The 16379-nt window shown below is 45.4% G+C and overlaps 1 protein-coding gene across 1 annotated transcript; it reads left to right on the top strand.

Annotated features, from left to right (window-relative positions):
* Positions 1-1152: 1152 nt before the first annotated feature.
* Positions 1153-6106, top strand: FAM200A (family with sequence similarity 200 member A). Its single transcript, XM_047779586.1, has 2 exons — positions 1153-1281; positions 4202-6106. The coding sequence occupies exon 2, from the start codon at positions 4302-4304 to the stop codon at positions 6021-6023; it is 1722 nt and encodes a 573-aa protein (XP_047635542.1). The 5' UTR covers positions 1153-1281; positions 4202-4301; the 3' UTR covers positions 6024-6106.
* Positions 6107-16379: the final 10273 nt, after the last annotated feature.

Raw genomic sequence — 16379 nt, 5'->3', positions numbered from 1 at the left:
TCCTTTAATAAAGACTTCACTTGCTTGCTGCCTGTGTGTTCGCAGAGTTCATTCTTCAACTGCGTGAACAGGAACCCGGATTCCGGCAACATCTTTCCGGCATCAGTTCGATTGATTGTTATCGCTCTGAAAATTCCCTGGAAATAGGAGCCAAGTTCAGAATCTTATAGCTACCTAACATTGGAACAAATGTCCGTTGCCTATTGAACCAATATTTGAAAATACTGTGTGTTGATGGAAAAAAATCTGCAAAACCTAAACGCTGAGAATTATGCTTTATTTGACGGACAAAACAGAGGACTTAAGCCCCAAAGACAGCCTTTCACATAATTCTCAGGGACTGCTCTGAAGAGGTAAGGAGGAGCAAGCATATAGAGTTTTGCAGCAAAAGCCAGGTAGCTGGAACATCAAAAGATTACTATTAATTAAAGAAAACTAGACATCTCATGATTTTAGCTTTTTTTTTTTTTTTTTTCCTGCCACACCAGCGGCATCTGGAAGTTCCCGGGCCAATGGATCAAACCTGTAGCACAGCAGCAATCAAGCCGCTGCAGTTGACAATGCCAGGTCCTTAATCGTTAGGCCACCAGGGAACTCCTAACACTTTTCTTTGTATGGGAAGATACAAGAGTCTGGGCTCATTGAAACCGTTCCTTGGATATGCACCTTGATTGTCTAGGGCCAGTATCTTGATTTTCTCCCTCCTGAATCCCCTCAGGGGGCACCGGTGGGGACAGCTGCAGTGGCTGCTGGCTTAATGGCTGCTTTGTTTACAGATGTGGCAGGTACAATTTTCACCCACGTGTCCATTCAAGTGGCAGTATTTAATGAGGGTCCCGGGGCGGGGGGAGCAAGTACTTTGCTTTTGTGAAACCATTTATCCTTAATTTCACTCTGATCATCCGTCTGCATCTTTCAGTTCCTCTGCCACAGACCCACAGTCACTATTATTGTTTGATAATAACTAGAATTACTCTGGTTACTGCCAACAATAGGAAAGAATAGGAGAATAAGTATCTGAGCAGGATGGTAACGCGAACAGCTGAGCTGAGGAAAAACATCCCCAAAGCCGAACCCCCGGCCGGATTGGGGAACAAGGACGCAAAGTCCTCCCGCTTTCCTAGAGAGGACCCCGGAGCGCCCCCAAGGCGGGGTTGACGCGCTTCCGGCTTTTGTGACACTCTGGGTTCCAGCGAGCGGAGGGGCGGGGCCCCGGTCCCTTTGATCCCCAGAGGCACCTCCCTTTCGGTCCCAGCACCCCAGACGCCTCCGGGGTTCACGGTGAGACGTGGGTCCGGCGGGGGAGGACGGGCGGGGACCGAGGCGGAGGGGTACGGCGTGTGTTCCGCGACGCCTCTCCCCGCGACCGTCCCCAAACCGGGTGGCGGGGCCGTGTTGCTGTCCTTCGCCGCAGCCTCGGCCGCAGGGAGCGCAGTCTCCGGGTAGAGAAAGCCTTGGATGCGAGCGGGAAGGGAACGACGTTCCGGTTTGTGGGCTGGGAGGAGATACCGCTGGGACGGGGAGGAGGCCGCCCGCGTGTCCCATCTACGCCTCCTCGTCTCGTTTTTCACCCGCGATGACCCTAGTTCTCGTTTCTGTGCTCCCCACGTGTCCCCATTTGCTTTCCTTCTAGTGAGGGCTTTTTGTGTGTTTTTTTTCTCTGGGCGCCTAGGGACCGCGAGGTGTAAAATGAGGAGGACCCTAGAGGCTACCGAGCCCCACTTTTTTTTTTTTTTTTCTTTAGCGAACACGATTGTTAAGCCTCCGACGTGTTCGCAGATCTTCTGCCCACCCGCCGAATTCACCATCATTACTGGTGGCGATTAAAGAATGTTTGAAGCCTATGAATAAAGTGATTTGAATGCAGTGGGAAAAGGTTACATAGATGGCACCCTCTGACTTTGTGACCTTTCTGAAGGCTTTTTTAAAGGGGGGGGTTGGACAGTAGGTGAGCTTTTCCGTTGTGGGAGGCAACTGTGCTGGCCTCGGAGGGATGAGTAGTGAAGGGAGTGAGTGGTGGGAAGCTGGGTGGGGCTCCTGGGAGACTGGTCACCAGGACACAGCTCAGCCAGCGGATGAGCAGGATGCTCTTAGGCAAAACACCAAGTTTCATATTGATCTAAGTAAACTCAAGGACCCTTCTTCCAACTTGGACATCCACTGATAGAGGGAAATGAACCGCAAAGTCCAGCTAAGTCCAGCTAGGCCAAAGTTCTAATGCCCCAAATCTGTTTCCTCAAGTGCCACCAGTATACACACAAAGACGCTTTCATGTTGAGAGAGGCAATTAAGTGGCAGAAGACCAAAGAAAACACTTATTCAGGCCTGTGCTTAACAGATCTTATACAATCAAATAAGTTGTGGAGAATGCATCATAGGCAGATCAATGAAGCCTTACTATTTGCTGGAGAAATAGGTTGGTTACATACTGTGATGGGAGACATATAAGTAACTTAACCCAAGGACACAAATTAATTCTGTATTTTAAACTTGCGCTGCCAATAATATTCCTCCCATTCTTAACCTGATAGTTGCAATATAGTGGAATCTCTCTTTTGTGTGTCTTTTTAGGGTGGCCCCTGCAGCATATGAAGTTCCCAGGCTAGGGGGAGAATTGGAGCTGTAACCAGCAGCCTACACCACAGCCACAGCAACGTGGGATCTGAGCCCACTGAGCTAGGCCAAGGATCAAACCCGCATCCTCATGGATCCTAGTTGGGTTCGTTACCGCTGAGCCACGATGGGAACTCCATATAGAAACTTAGAAACTTCAGAAACTTCATTTCTAAATGACATGCCCTTCCAAGTATTGAAATACCAAGCCAACAATGAACTTGTTGAAACTTTCTACAAATAGGCAAAAAGTGTTGACATTGTATTCATTCAAGCAAATAGCTCCTGGTTGCAAGGAACAAAGTTGGTAAAAATAGCTCCTGGTTGCAAGGAACAAAGTTAAGTGACTTAAGGGCCACAATAAAAGCAAAAGACAGTCTTTATTCCTGAGGAGTAGCCTAGTTGAAATAAGGCATGAAAGCGTTAAAAATTAAATTTCACGGTGAAAGCTCTCAAAATATTACATACCAAACTAGTGATGGAGGCAGTGAGCCTTGAGTCAAGAGTGCTGGGATGATTCATGCAAAATAAAGCCCAGTCTTTCCACTGTTACTTGTCCTGACGATGAGCAAAAAAACACTCCGGGAGGCCTGTCCAGATCCTGACTTCAGCCAGGACCTGGCTCTTTGAGTATCATTTCCTTTGAGTCCATTCTTTTTTGTTTGTTTTTGTTTTTGTTTTTTTGCCTTTTCTGGGGCCGCTTCCGAAGCATATGGAGGTTCCCAGGCCCCCAGGCTCCGAAGCTAGGGGTCTGATCTGAGCTGTAGCTGCCTGCCTACACCACAGCCACAGCAACGGGGGATCCGAGCCACATCTACAACCTGCATCACAGCTCACAGCAACGCCACGATGGGAACTCCTCCAGCACCCTACCTTGAAGTCTTTGATCCAGATGTCAAAAACCAAGATTCCTTTTTCTTGATCTTAAAATACCTGAGACAGAATGAGATTTTCAGACTATATCGTTAAAAAAGAATGGAAATGAGTGAAGAAAATCAAATCACTGGAAGAAAAGAAGAGCAACACACACGATGACAATGTGAAAGCTAGAAGATGGCTATCAGGAAAACTTAAACGGGTTTCAGTATTTTAAAAATATAAATAGGAGTTTTAATGTTTTTTCCCCCAGTGCCCCAGTGGATGGTCTGGTACGCTGTCCTTTGGCGGGAGCATAGCAGCATCATTAGGACTTTGGGCTAATCTTTCTCAATTACTAAAATGGAAATAATAGGAGTTCTGTGGTGCAGGGGGTTAAGGATCTGGTGTTGTCACTGTAGCAGCTCCAGTGGCTGCTGTGGCATCCGTTCGATGCCTGGCCCAGGAATTTCCATATGCTGCGGGCACAGCCAAAATAATAATAATAATAATAATAATAATAGTAATCGTGTTCTTCATTAGATTTGCATGAGATAAATGAGCTGTGTGTGTAATGTTCCAAACCCGCCAGGTGCACAGCTAATGGGAATGGCAGTTACCATTCACCACCTCACACCACTGAGGTCAGTGAATTTCCTTCGTGGACCCGGTGTTGGCAGCATAGCGATACAAGGCTACCTTTTAACAGCTCTTCCGCTTTTCCACTCTGCAGGCTTGCAAAAACTGACCTCCTAAATCATCAGGGACAGAAAGGACAGTCCCGCAGACAGATGCTGTTTGGACCAAGGGGGCCCGTTCTTTGAACCCGAACAATGACTGCCAAATCAAGGAATGCTATAGATTGGTCTCCCCAGGAGATGGAAGGTGCCGTGATGGTGAAAGTGGAGGAGGAAGAGGAAGCAGCTGAGGAAGACTGTTTGCAAAGAGAAAGAAGTCAAGGGGCGTCAGCACCAAGACTTCCTAGTCGTTCCACAACTATGAATGAGAGGGCCTTATTATCATCATATTTGGTTGCCTACCGCGTGGCAAAAGAGAAAATGGCTCACACCGCTGCTGAGAAAATTATTCTTCCCGCCTGTATGGACATGGTACGGACCATCTTTGACGATAAGTCAGCTGATAAATTAAGAACCATACCTCTGAGTGATAATACAATATCGCGTCGAATCTGCGCTATTGCCAAACACCTAGAGGCAATGCTTATGGCGCGGCTACAGTCTGGTATAGATTTTGCCATCCAGCTTGACGAGAGCACTGATATTGCAGGGTGCCCGGTGCTCTTGGTGTATGTCAGATACGTGTGGCAAGATGACTTTATAGAGGATCTGTTATGCTGTTTAAATTTAAATTCACACGGGGCTGGATTAGATTGGTTCGCTGAATTAGAAAAGTGCGTGGTGGGTCAACATCAATTAAACTGGAAAAACTGTAAAGGAATATCAAGCGATGGGGCAGCACACATGACTGGAAGACAGAGCAGAGTTATTGAAAAATTGTTAGAAGCAGCCCATCCCAGCGCTCCTTGGAGCCACTGTTTTATTCATCGAGAAGCTTTGGTATCCAAAGGAATGCCGCCAAGCCTAACGGAGGTGCTGAAAAATGCAGTGAAAATTGTGAATTTCATTAAAGGAAGCGCATCCAATAGCCGACTTCTTGAAATATTTTGTTCAGAGATTGGCGTTCACCATACCTACTTATTGTTTCACACAGAAGTTCGTTGGTTGTCCCAAGGAAAAGTCTTGAGCAGGGTATATGAACTCAGGAGTGAGATTTACATGTTTCTCATGGAAAAGCAGTCTCCCCTGGCCACTCTTTTCGAAGATGACACTTGGGTTACAAAACTGGCATACGTAAGTGATGTGTTTGGCATTCTTCATGAATTAAATGTGAAGCTACAAGGGAAAACCAATGATATATTTCAGTATCTTGAGCATATCCGAGCATTCCAGAAGACGTTATCATTGTGGCAAGCACGACTGAACAGCGACCGCCCCAGCTACTACATGTTCCCATCACTGTTGCAACACATTGAAGAGAGCATCATTGATGGAGCCTGCTTACGAGAAATAAAATCAGAGATATTATCACATCTCATGTCTTTGTCTCAGACCTTAAATCACTACTTCCCAGAGGAGAAATTTCGGGCATTAAAGGAAAATATTTGGATGAAAGATCCATTTGCTTTTCAAACCCCAGAGTCGATTGTGGAGTTAAACTTGGCACCCGAAGAAGAGAATGAGCTCTTGCAGCTCAGTTCGTCATTCACGCTGAGGAACTATTACAAGACACTAAGTTTATCAGCATTTTGGATTAAGATTCAAGGTGAATTCCCACTGCTAAGTAGAAAGAGTATACTGCTGTTGCTACCGTTCACAACTACCTATTTGTGTGAACTAGGATTTTCCATCTTGACACGATTAAAAACAAAGAAGAGAAACAGGCTCAACAGTGCACCTGACATGCGGGTAGCCTTGTCTTCGTGTGTTCCGGACTGGAATGAACTTATGAACAGGCAAGCACACCCATCACATTAAATACAGCCTTTAGGGAGTTCCCATCGCGGGGCAGCGGAAGCAAATCTGACTAGGAACCATGAGGTTGTGGGTTCGATCCCTGGCCTTGCTCAGTGGGTTAAGGATCTGGTGTTGCCATGAGCTGTGGTGTAGGTCGGCAGCTACGGCTCTGATTCGACCCCTAGCCTGGGCACCTCCATATGCCGCAGGAGCGGCCCAAGAAAATGGCAAAAAGACAAAAATAAAGAAATAAAATAAAGATAACCATTTGCTTGATGAAAGAATGTTCTACTTTATAGAATTCCTGGTAAAATCAGAGGAAACAATAAAATCAGAAACTCACCAGTTTGCAACTTTTAATGAAATAATGGGTCTAGGCAATGCTCCTAAGTGGCTACTAAAACTGTTACGTGAGGAGTTCCCCATGTGGCTCAGTGGAACCCAACTGGTATCTGTATGGACGAGAATTCAATTCCTGGCCTCGATCAGTGGATTAAAGGATCTGGCACTGCCACAAACCATTGAGTAAGTCGCAGATGCAGTTCAGATCCCAAGTTTCTGTGGCTGTGTCTAGGCTGACAGCTGCAGCTCCAATTGGACCCCTAGGCTAGGAATTCCCATATGCCACAGGTTAAAAAAAAAAAAAAAAAAAACCTGTTATGTGAAAATTTAGTGGAGAACGTTATTGTGATGGTTGACAATACCTAGACCCATTAAAAAAAATCTTAATACCACAAAAAGAGATGTAACTGGATATTATATGCCTCCTGATATGCCCCGGAGGGAAGTGCTCTTCCTAAAAGAATCAAACTTAGGAGTTCTTGTTGTGGCGCAGTGGTTAACCAATTGCACTAGGAACCAGGAGGTTGCGGGTTCGATCTCTGGCCTTGCTCAATGGGTTAAGGAGCCGGTGTTGCCGTGAGCTGTGGTGTAGGTGGCCAACGCGGCTCGGATCCCAAGTTGCTATGGCTTTGTCACGTTAGGCTGGTGGCTACAGCTCCGATTAGACCCCTCACCTGGGAACCTCCATATGTGGCGGGAGTGGCCCAAGAAAAGGCAAAAAGACAAGAAAAAAAAGAAACTTAAACTGAATTAAGATTTTAGTTCTAACTACGCCTTTTCAGAAAACACCAAGGACAGAGAAACATATTACATAACACCATGATGATGCCAATCAGTGAACTACAGCCCAGAAGGGGGTTGGTAATTCACCCGGGGCTCCTTTTTTTGGAGGTAGACCAGAAAGACCTGGCGCAGAGCACCTGGGGCACTTCTCCTGGTCCTCCACCACTGCTAGCCCAGTCCAGCAAGTGATCTACAAGGAGCCAATTAACTGCGCAGAATTGGTACCCAAGTCTACCACGACCATCGCGGATAAGCCCGAACCCAGAGGTGCGTAGTTCTGGGAAAGGCAGCTGGTGCCCTACTCGCCCACCCACCATGAGACCTCGCTAGATCCCCAGTACACAGGGGAACCAGGTAAATGGGGGCGATGCGGCCAGTGAAAACACGCGCTCCTCCTCGCCCCCTTCCCCACTGCCTGGGCCCCCCACCCTGCAAAGGCTGCTGGGAGAGAAGGGAGGAGCCTGTGTCGCTGCCAGACGTGCCTCAACCACGCACAACCTGGACCCAAACAAAAGTGTCCATGAGGCCGCAGCCCTGACCTAGAGATGCTGAAATTGAGGATTTTTGACATGAGAGATGGAATTAAATTAGAAGGTGAGTGATGGTGAAAGTCCCGCAAGATGAGCGACAGGAGACCGCATCCAGTCGTGGGCCTGTCACTCCCTAACTGAACTGCCCCAGGTCTGCTGTGAGGCTATCCTTTTTATGTAGGGATGTTTTGCAAAGTCTCTATACATTACATGCTGTAAAATTATTGTTCTCATCACCAGACACGGTGTCCTGGGGAGGAAGGGGTGAGTCTATTATGTGTGCAAACCCTTCTTAGATTCTTAGTTTCAGATAATGACAAGGTCTGAAGTACCTTTTCAGACTATGTGAGCACGCATTGTCATAGGATGGACGCCAAGATCATTGGAGGAGAGTATTCAGAGGGCTGACAGACCAGGATGTTAGAGAAGCATTTATGTTTATATAGAAATTACCAAGAATTCAGATGGAACTAGTTTCAAAGAGTGGCTGGTGATGCAGGAGATAAAATCAAGGAGGAAAAAAAAAAAACTCCATCTAATAAACGAATTCAGCAAAGTAGCAGGACACAAGACTCACATTCAAAAATCAGTTGCATTTCTGTATAACAACAATGAAATATTAGAAAAGGAATATTTAAAAATACCTTTTAAAATTGTACCCGCCCAAAAAATACCTAGGAATAAACCAGAGCAAGGGAGGGAAGACTTATATGATGCTGAGAACTGCAAAACATTAATCAAGGAAATTAAAAAGGATTGAAAAAAATGGAAAGATAACCCATGCTCCTGGATTGGAAGAATTAATATTGTTAAAATAACTATATTACCCAAAGCAGATTTAATGCAATCCCTATCAAATTACCCATGACATTTTTCACAGAACAAGAACAAATAATCCAAAAATTTATATAGAACCATAAAAGACCCATAATTGTCAGAGCAATCCTGAGGGGGGAAAAAAATGAAGTATAACTCTCCCAGACTTCAGACAATGTTACAAAGCTGCAGTATGGTGCTGCTACAAAAACAGACTTACAGATCAATGGAACAGAGCAGAGAGCCCAGAAATAAACCCAGACACTTACAATTAATCTTGGACAAAGGAGGCAAAAATATACAATGGGAAAAAGTCCCTTTAGCAAGTGGTGCTGGAAATCAGGACAGCTACATGTAAATCAGTGAAACTAGAACACACCACGCACAAAAATAAATTCAAATGGCTTAAAGACTTAAACATAAGACACCATAAAACTCCTAGAAGAGACCATAGACAAAACATTGTCTGACATCAACCACGCGAATGTTTTCTTAGGTCAGTCTCCCAAGGCAATAGAAATAAAAGCAAAAATAAACAAATGGCACCTAATCAAACTTAAAAGCTTTTGCACAGCAGAGGAAGCCATAAAAAAATGAAAAGACAACCTGTAGAGTGGGAGAAAATAGTTGCAAACGATGCAAACAACAAGGGCTTAATCTCCAAAATATACAAACAACTCACAACTCAACAACAACAGCAACAACAACAAAAAACCAACTCAATCAAAAAATAGGCACTAAAAAATAAATAAATATATAAATAAATAAGGAGTTCCCATCATAGTTTGGCAGAAACGAATCTGACTAGGAACCATGAGGACGCAAGTTTGATCCCTGGCCTCACTCAGTGGGTTGAGGATCTGGCGTTGCCAGGAGCTGTGGTGTAGGTCACAGACCTGGCTCGGATCCCGCTACGCTATGGCTGTGGTGTAGGCCGGCAGCTACAGCTCCCATTAGACCCCTAGCCTGGGAACCTCCATGGGCCGCAGGTGTGGCCCTAAAAAGACAAAAAAAAAAAAAAATGGGCAGAAGACCTAAATAGACATGTCTCCAAAGAAGACACATGAAAAGATGCTTAACGTCAGTAATTATGAGAGAAATGCAGATCAAAACTACTATGAGGTAACCACTTCATGCCAATCACAACAGCCATCAATAACAAGTCTACAAATAACAAACGCTGGAGAGGGTGTGGAGAAAAGGGAACCCTCCTGCACTACTGGTGGGCATGTAAGTTGGTACGATCACTCTGGACAACAGCACGGAGGTTCCTCAGAAAACCTAATACGGAACTTCCATATGATCCAGCAAGCCCACTCCTGGGCATATATCCAGACAAAAGTATAATTCAAAAAGGTACATGCACCCCTATGTTCATTGCAGCACTATTCACAATAGCTAAGACATGGAAACAACCTAAATGTCCATCAACAGATGAATGGATTAAGATGATGTATATATATATATATATATATATATATATATATATATATATATATAGTATTCCATTGTATATATGTATGTGTGTGTCTGTGTGTGTGTGTATGAATACTACTCAGCCATAAAAAAAGAATGAAATAATGCCACTCACAACAGGATGGATGCAGCCCTAGAAAGACAAAAGACTAAAATAAATAAATAAATAAATAAATAAATAAATAAATAAATAAATAAATAAAAATTTAAAAATACATATATATGTATGTATGACTGAGTCACTTTGCTGTACAGCAGAAATTAATACAACATTGCAAATCAACTATACCTTAATAATAAACAATAAAAGTTTTTAAAGAGGAGAAATAGAAGAAAATGATACAGGGGCCAGGACACAGTATCAGTGGAAGAGGGGTTAGTAAGGATGATAAAATCTGACGCCAACGCCAACGTCCTTTTCCCTTCCACCACACAGACTCCAAATTCCTGTTAGCTTTCTTATTACTTTTGGGAAAATAGATTCTTGTGATTCCAAAGGCCATTTGCCATGTAATCTGTCTCCAGTTTTCCTAGATTTTCAAGGCAGAAGCTCTGGCTTTGTCCCTCACAGGGACTTTATCAGAGTCACCATGCAGAATAAGCACCCCCAAAATTGCTCTCACTAGGTAAGGTTTCTGGCCTGCCTAGACATAGCCAGGGGGGTTCTCTACCCTTGGTTTGTCTTGACCCTCTGGGTTCAAGAAAGACAAGCTGAGTCACCCTTGTGGACTGAGTGAAGAATCAACATGTCAGAGTTCCTGTCGTGGCGCAGTGAAAATGAATCTGACTAGGAACCATGAGGTTGCAGGTTCGATCCCTGGCCTCCCTCAGTGGGTTAAGGATCCACTGTTGCCATGAGTTTCAGTGTAGGTCACAGATGAGGCCCGGATCCCCGAGTTGCTGAGGCTGTGGTGTAGGCTGGCAGCTGTAGCTCCGATTTCACCCCTAGCCTGGGAAATTCCATATGCTGCAGGTGCGGCCCTAAAAAAAAAAGGAGAGAGAGAGAACATGTCCCCTTCCAAGATATGTAAGTGTCTGCCAGTCAGAGATGTACATTATGAGGATTACAGAGAAACTGGCATAAATAAATAAACACACACGAAAGTCAGTCGGAAGATAAGAGGGAAGATGTGGGTCTTTGAGGAGAGAGGAAAGGGGGTAGAAAAGTAGGCAGGGAGCAGTTGGTAAAATAAGGGAGACTGTTAAGTCGCTTATTCAGGAGAACATGCACTTTCACTCGTTCCTGCTATCATGTGGGAATGTCATGGTTCCCACTATCCTTTTCCCCCAATTCCAAATCCTATTTCAAGACTAACATCTTTACGTCTTACTTTTTCCTTTAGATTCTTAAGCAAAAAAAAAAAAAAAGAATGAATGAATGAATGAATGAATGAAAAAGCTTCAAGGCAGAAATGGCGAGAAAAAAAAGCAAAACTTACAAGACATTATTAAGACAAACCAAACAATACACCCAAGATGATGGGGAAGGCTGTGAAAGGAGTGGGCAATGTGGAGATGCTTTCAGAGACACCTGGGAAATAACCCAGAAGCAAGATTTTTGTGAAAGTCCCACCCTTTTCCCTTCACAAGCCACACAGGGGAAGTGGGAAGAGCTTTGGCAGAGCCCTGGTGCACCACAGAAGATGCAAGCCAGAGAGAAGCCCTACCAGCATAAGGAGCTTGGGGACAGTTCCAGCCAGAGCGGAGCTGGGAGTCCATGCACAGGAGAGGCTCTGAGTGTGCAATGAGTGCAAGATCAGCTTTCGTTCTGGCTCGTGTCTCACCATGCCCCACAGGGTTGGGCGAGAGGCCATATCATTGCCATGACTGTGGGAAAACCTTGCATGCACCACCCAGAGGTGCATCAGAGAATGCACACTAAAACCACAAAACGTGGTGAGAGTGGCAAAAGCTTCACGCAGAGCTCAGCACCCTCCCCACCACCAGGTGGTCTCCCTGAGGAGAAACCCCCTTCTTGTGCAGAGTGTGGGAAAGGTTTCAGGTAAAGCTCCCGCCTCACCAGAGAAACCAACAAGAGGAGAGGCCCTTCAGTGCAGTGGGTGGGAGAAGGCCTCTGGCTTCAGCCTTTTTTTTTTTGTCTTTTTGTCTTTTCTAGGGCTGCACCTGCAGCATATGGAGGTTCCCAGGCTAGGAGTCTAATTGGAGCTGTAGCCGCCAGCCTACACAGCAATGACAGATTCTTAACCCACTGAGCAAGGCCAGGAATCAAACCCACAACCTCATGGTTCCTAGTTGAATTCATTAACCACTGAGCCACAACGGGAACTCCAAACGTAACTCTTTGATGCACAGGAGAGAAGCCCTGCAAATCCTGGATGTATGGCTCCAGCTTAATTTTACATTATAGAATCTACCTGGGGGAGAAAACTCACCAGTGTCATGAATAGGAGAAGTTTGGTGGCAGCTCTTATCTTTTAAGTGAGGTACCAGAAAAGCCACAGCTCAGGAAGGATTTGACAGGGAGAAGTTCTGTGAGACTAGATTTCCTTGGTCATAGGCATGCACACAGGGCAAAGGAAAGAATCCACTCCCCAAAGGTGACTTGTCTTCTGACTGAAATACTACAGGAGCAAAGCTACCTATTGTGTTCCCTTTACCCTGGGATGAACTGCATGGTGTTGGGAAAACAGCCCAGGACCCTCATGTAAATGTGTGTCTTCTCACCTCCCATTTCCTATCTTTACATCTCAGCCAACGAGAGGAAAAATACTGAGCAAGCATCAGAGATGTTGAGACCAAAATCCATAGCCTGATACCCCAAAAGAAAGACATCCACATACAATTATAGACAGTTTACTACAAAAATGGAAATGGAATTTAAATATATAAAAACGTTGCGCACATGTTAAAAGACATGCACGTTCAAATGATACTGAGTTTCCTCTTCTGGGCAGGAAGCAGCTGCTAGGATTGGACTGATTTCTTGGACTTATTATAAAAACTATCCAAAAAAGGACAATGAGAAGGAGTTCCCTGGTGGCCTAGTGGTTTGGACTTGGTGCTTTCACCACTGTGACCTGGGTTCAATCCCTGGTCTGGAAACTGAGATCCCGTGTCAAGCTGCTGCATGCCGCTGTCAAAAAAACAAAACAAAACAATAAAACATGCTTTAAAAAAAACTTATCAGGAGTTCCTGTTGCGGCGCAGTGGTTAACAAATCCGACTAGGAACCATGAGGTTGCGGGTTCGGTCCCTGCCCTTGCTCAGTGGGTTAACGATCCGGCGTTGCTGTGAGCTGTGGTGTAGGTTGCAGACGCGGCTCGGATCCCGCGTTGCTGTGGCTCTGGCGTAGGCCGGTGGCTACAGCTCTGATTAGACCCCTAGCCTGGGAACCTCCATATGCCGCGGGAGCGGCCCAAGAAATAGCAAAAAAAAAGACAAAAAAATAAAAAAATAAAAAAATAAATCTTATCAAACAAGACAGAGGATATGCAAAAAGAGTCTCAGGCCTTGGACAAGAGGCAGTTCATACTGTGATCCCTGAGAAAAAGGAAACGAATCAGGTGAGGCCTATGATGGCCCTGACTTTCTAACTGGAGGCACTTCTTTTTTTTTTTTTTTTTTTCTTTTTAGAGCTGCACCCACTGCTCATGGAGGTTCCCAGGCTAGGGGTTAAATCAGGTCTGTAGCTGCCATCCTACGCCACAGCCACAGCAATGCAGGATCTGAGCCACATCTTCAACCTACACCACAACTCACGGCAACTCCAGATCCTTAACCCACTGAGCAAGGCCGGGGATTGAACCTGCATCATCATGGATGCTAGTCAGATTCATTAACTGCTGAGCCACAACGGGAACTTCTGGAGGCACTTTCTAGACACTAGTGCAGGGGAGGAAGAACCCAAACAGACCATAGCAGGCTCTCAGAGATGTGGAGACCGAGCTCTGAGTTCAAGGGGCAGAGGTAGCTGGCATTTGGGTAGAAGCCTAGGGAGCCAGGAGTTCCCATCATGGCTCAGTGGTAATGAACCCAACTAGTATCCATGATGACTCGGGTTTGATCCCTGGCCTTGCTCAGTAGGTTAAGGATCTAGCATTGCCGTGAGCTGTGGTGTAGGTCACAGGCATGGCTCGGATCAGTGTTGCTGTGGCTGTGGTGTAGACCAGTGGCTACAGCTGCAATCAGACCCCTAGCCTGGAAACTTCCATATGCGTGGGTGAGGGCCTAAATAGGCCAAAAAAAAAAAAAAAGAAGAAGAAGATTAAAGTAGAAGCCTAGGGAGCTGCAAGCAGCACAGAGGAAAACCTCTAGAAATCCCATAACGGGTCCTCCTGAGTTTGCTCCTGGCAGATCACTGCCAGGCACAGTACGAGCCGGAAGCCAAAAGCTGAATGATTCCCAGAGCTCACACAGAGCTAGTGACGTGCACGTCCTGACCAGCCAGAGCAGAGTCCTCCCTGAACACCCGACACATCCACAGAGCTCCTCAGAGGGTAAGGCCTGAGTCAAAGCACTAAAGCAGGCACGGAGGGCTTCAAGATTTGCTCAAGCCTTCAAGCCAAGATCACACTCTTCCTTGGGGGTGACCCACCCTTACGACGCTTCACAACAAGACTGGAAAGAATCCAGCTGATCTAAAAGTACTTCGAACTGTCTGCCAGGGGAGAAATGTTTATTGTGATAAAATATAGGCCACATAAAATGTACCTTTTTCCTTATTTTCAAGTGTCCAGTTCAGTGGCATCAAGGACATTCACACTGTTGTGCAACCACTGCCACAGTCCATCCCCAGAGCCTTTCCTGCTTCACACGCTGAAACTCTGCACCAGTAAACACTAACGGTCCATTTCCCCTCCACGCGGCCTCTGGCACCCGCCCTTCCACAGTTGGTCTCTGCAAAGTCCACCTCTCCAGGAACCTCAGACAACTGGAATCACCCAGTATTTGGCCTTTTGTGTCTGGCCTGTTCCACTGAGCATAATGGTCTCAGGGTTCATCCATGTGGCAGCATGTGTCAGAAGTTCCTTCCTATTTAACGCTGAATATTTGATTGTAGGTAGGCCACCATTTGTTCAGGATGCTGTTTGCATTTCTTGATTATTGTCAATAATGCTATGATGTACATGGGTGTACAAATATCTGGGGTTTTTGTTTTTTTTGGGGGGGGGATTGGTCTTTTGTGTTTTTAGGGCCACACCTGCAGCATGTGGAGGTTCCCAGGCTAGGGGTCTAATCAGAGCTACAGAGACCGGCCTACACCACAGCCACAGCAATGCAGGATCCAAGCCGCACCTGCGACCTACACCACAGCTTATGGCAACGCCAGATCCTTAACTCACTGAGCAAGGCCAGGGATCGAACCCGCAACCTCATGGTTCCTAATTGGATCCGTTAACCACTGAGCCACAACGAGAACTCCCAAATATGTTTTGAGTTGATTTATTTATTTTTCTTTTTTTTTATTTTTATTTTTCCATTATAGCCAGTTAGCATTCTGTCAGTTTTCTCCTGTACGACAAAGTGACCCAGTCAAACACATACACACACACACACACATATATATATTCTTTTCCTCACATTATCCTCCATCAGGATCCACCACAAGTGACTACATATAGTGTCCGGTGCTAGACAGCAGGATCTCATTGCTTATCTATTCCAAATGCAATAGTTTGCACCTATTAACCCCATTTTTTTTTTTTAATTTTATGGTCCCGCTCTTGGCATATGGAAGTTCCCGGGCCAGGGACTGAAAATGTGAGCTGCAACTGTGGCCTATGCCAGAGCTTCAGCGACGATGGATCCCTTAACCCACTGCATCAGGCCAGCGATGAAACCCACACCTCTGACTCGACCTGAGCTGCTGAAGTCGGAGTCCCAACCCACTGCACAACTGCGGGAACTCCAAGTTGCTGCTTTCAATTATTTGGGGTATTTACCCAGAAGTGGAATTTCAGGACTGTATGGTTCTAATGATTTTTAAAGGAAGACGAAAAACTCTAACACACGATGTAAAATTCAAAAATTGATAGATATGTGAAGAAGCAGGAAAATGTAACCCAAAAACCAGGAAAATAATCAGTCAATAGAAACAGTTCCAGAAAGAACAGAAATCATAGGGTTTGGAGACAAGGACTGTAGAATAATTATTATGGATATGCTCAAGGATTTAAAAGTATAAATATAAGGGGAGTTCCCGTTTTGGCACAGTGGAAATGAATCCTGCTAGTAATCATGAGGTTGCAGGTTCAATCCCTGGCCTCGTTCAGTGGGTTAAGGATCTGGTGTTGCCGTGATCTGTGGGTGTAGGTTGCAGATGTGGCTCAGATATTACGTTGTTGTGGCTGTGGTATAGGCCAGGAGCAATAGCTCCAATTCAACCCCTAGCCCGGGAAACTCCACATGCCTTGGGTGTGCCCCTAAAAAAGCAAAAAAAAGCAAAAAAAAAAGATAAACATAAGGAACA

Source organism: Phacochoerus africanus, chromosome 5, assembly GCF_016906955.1.
Source record: "Phacochoerus africanus isolate WHEZ1 chromosome 5, ROS_Pafr_v1, whole genome shotgun sequence".
Classification (NCBI taxonomy): domain Eukaryota; kingdom Metazoa; phylum Chordata; class Mammalia; order Artiodactyla; family Suidae; genus Phacochoerus; species Phacochoerus africanus.
The sequence above is the reverse complement of the archived record's forward strand: the minus strand, read 5'-3'. Positions and strand labels throughout refer to the sequence as shown.

Bases quoted from the DNA above. Each gene is read 5' to 3' on its own strand.
- FAM200A (XM_047779586.1), top strand. From the start codon at position 4,302: ATGACTGCCAAATCAAGGAATGCTATAGATTGGTCTCCCCAGGAGATG.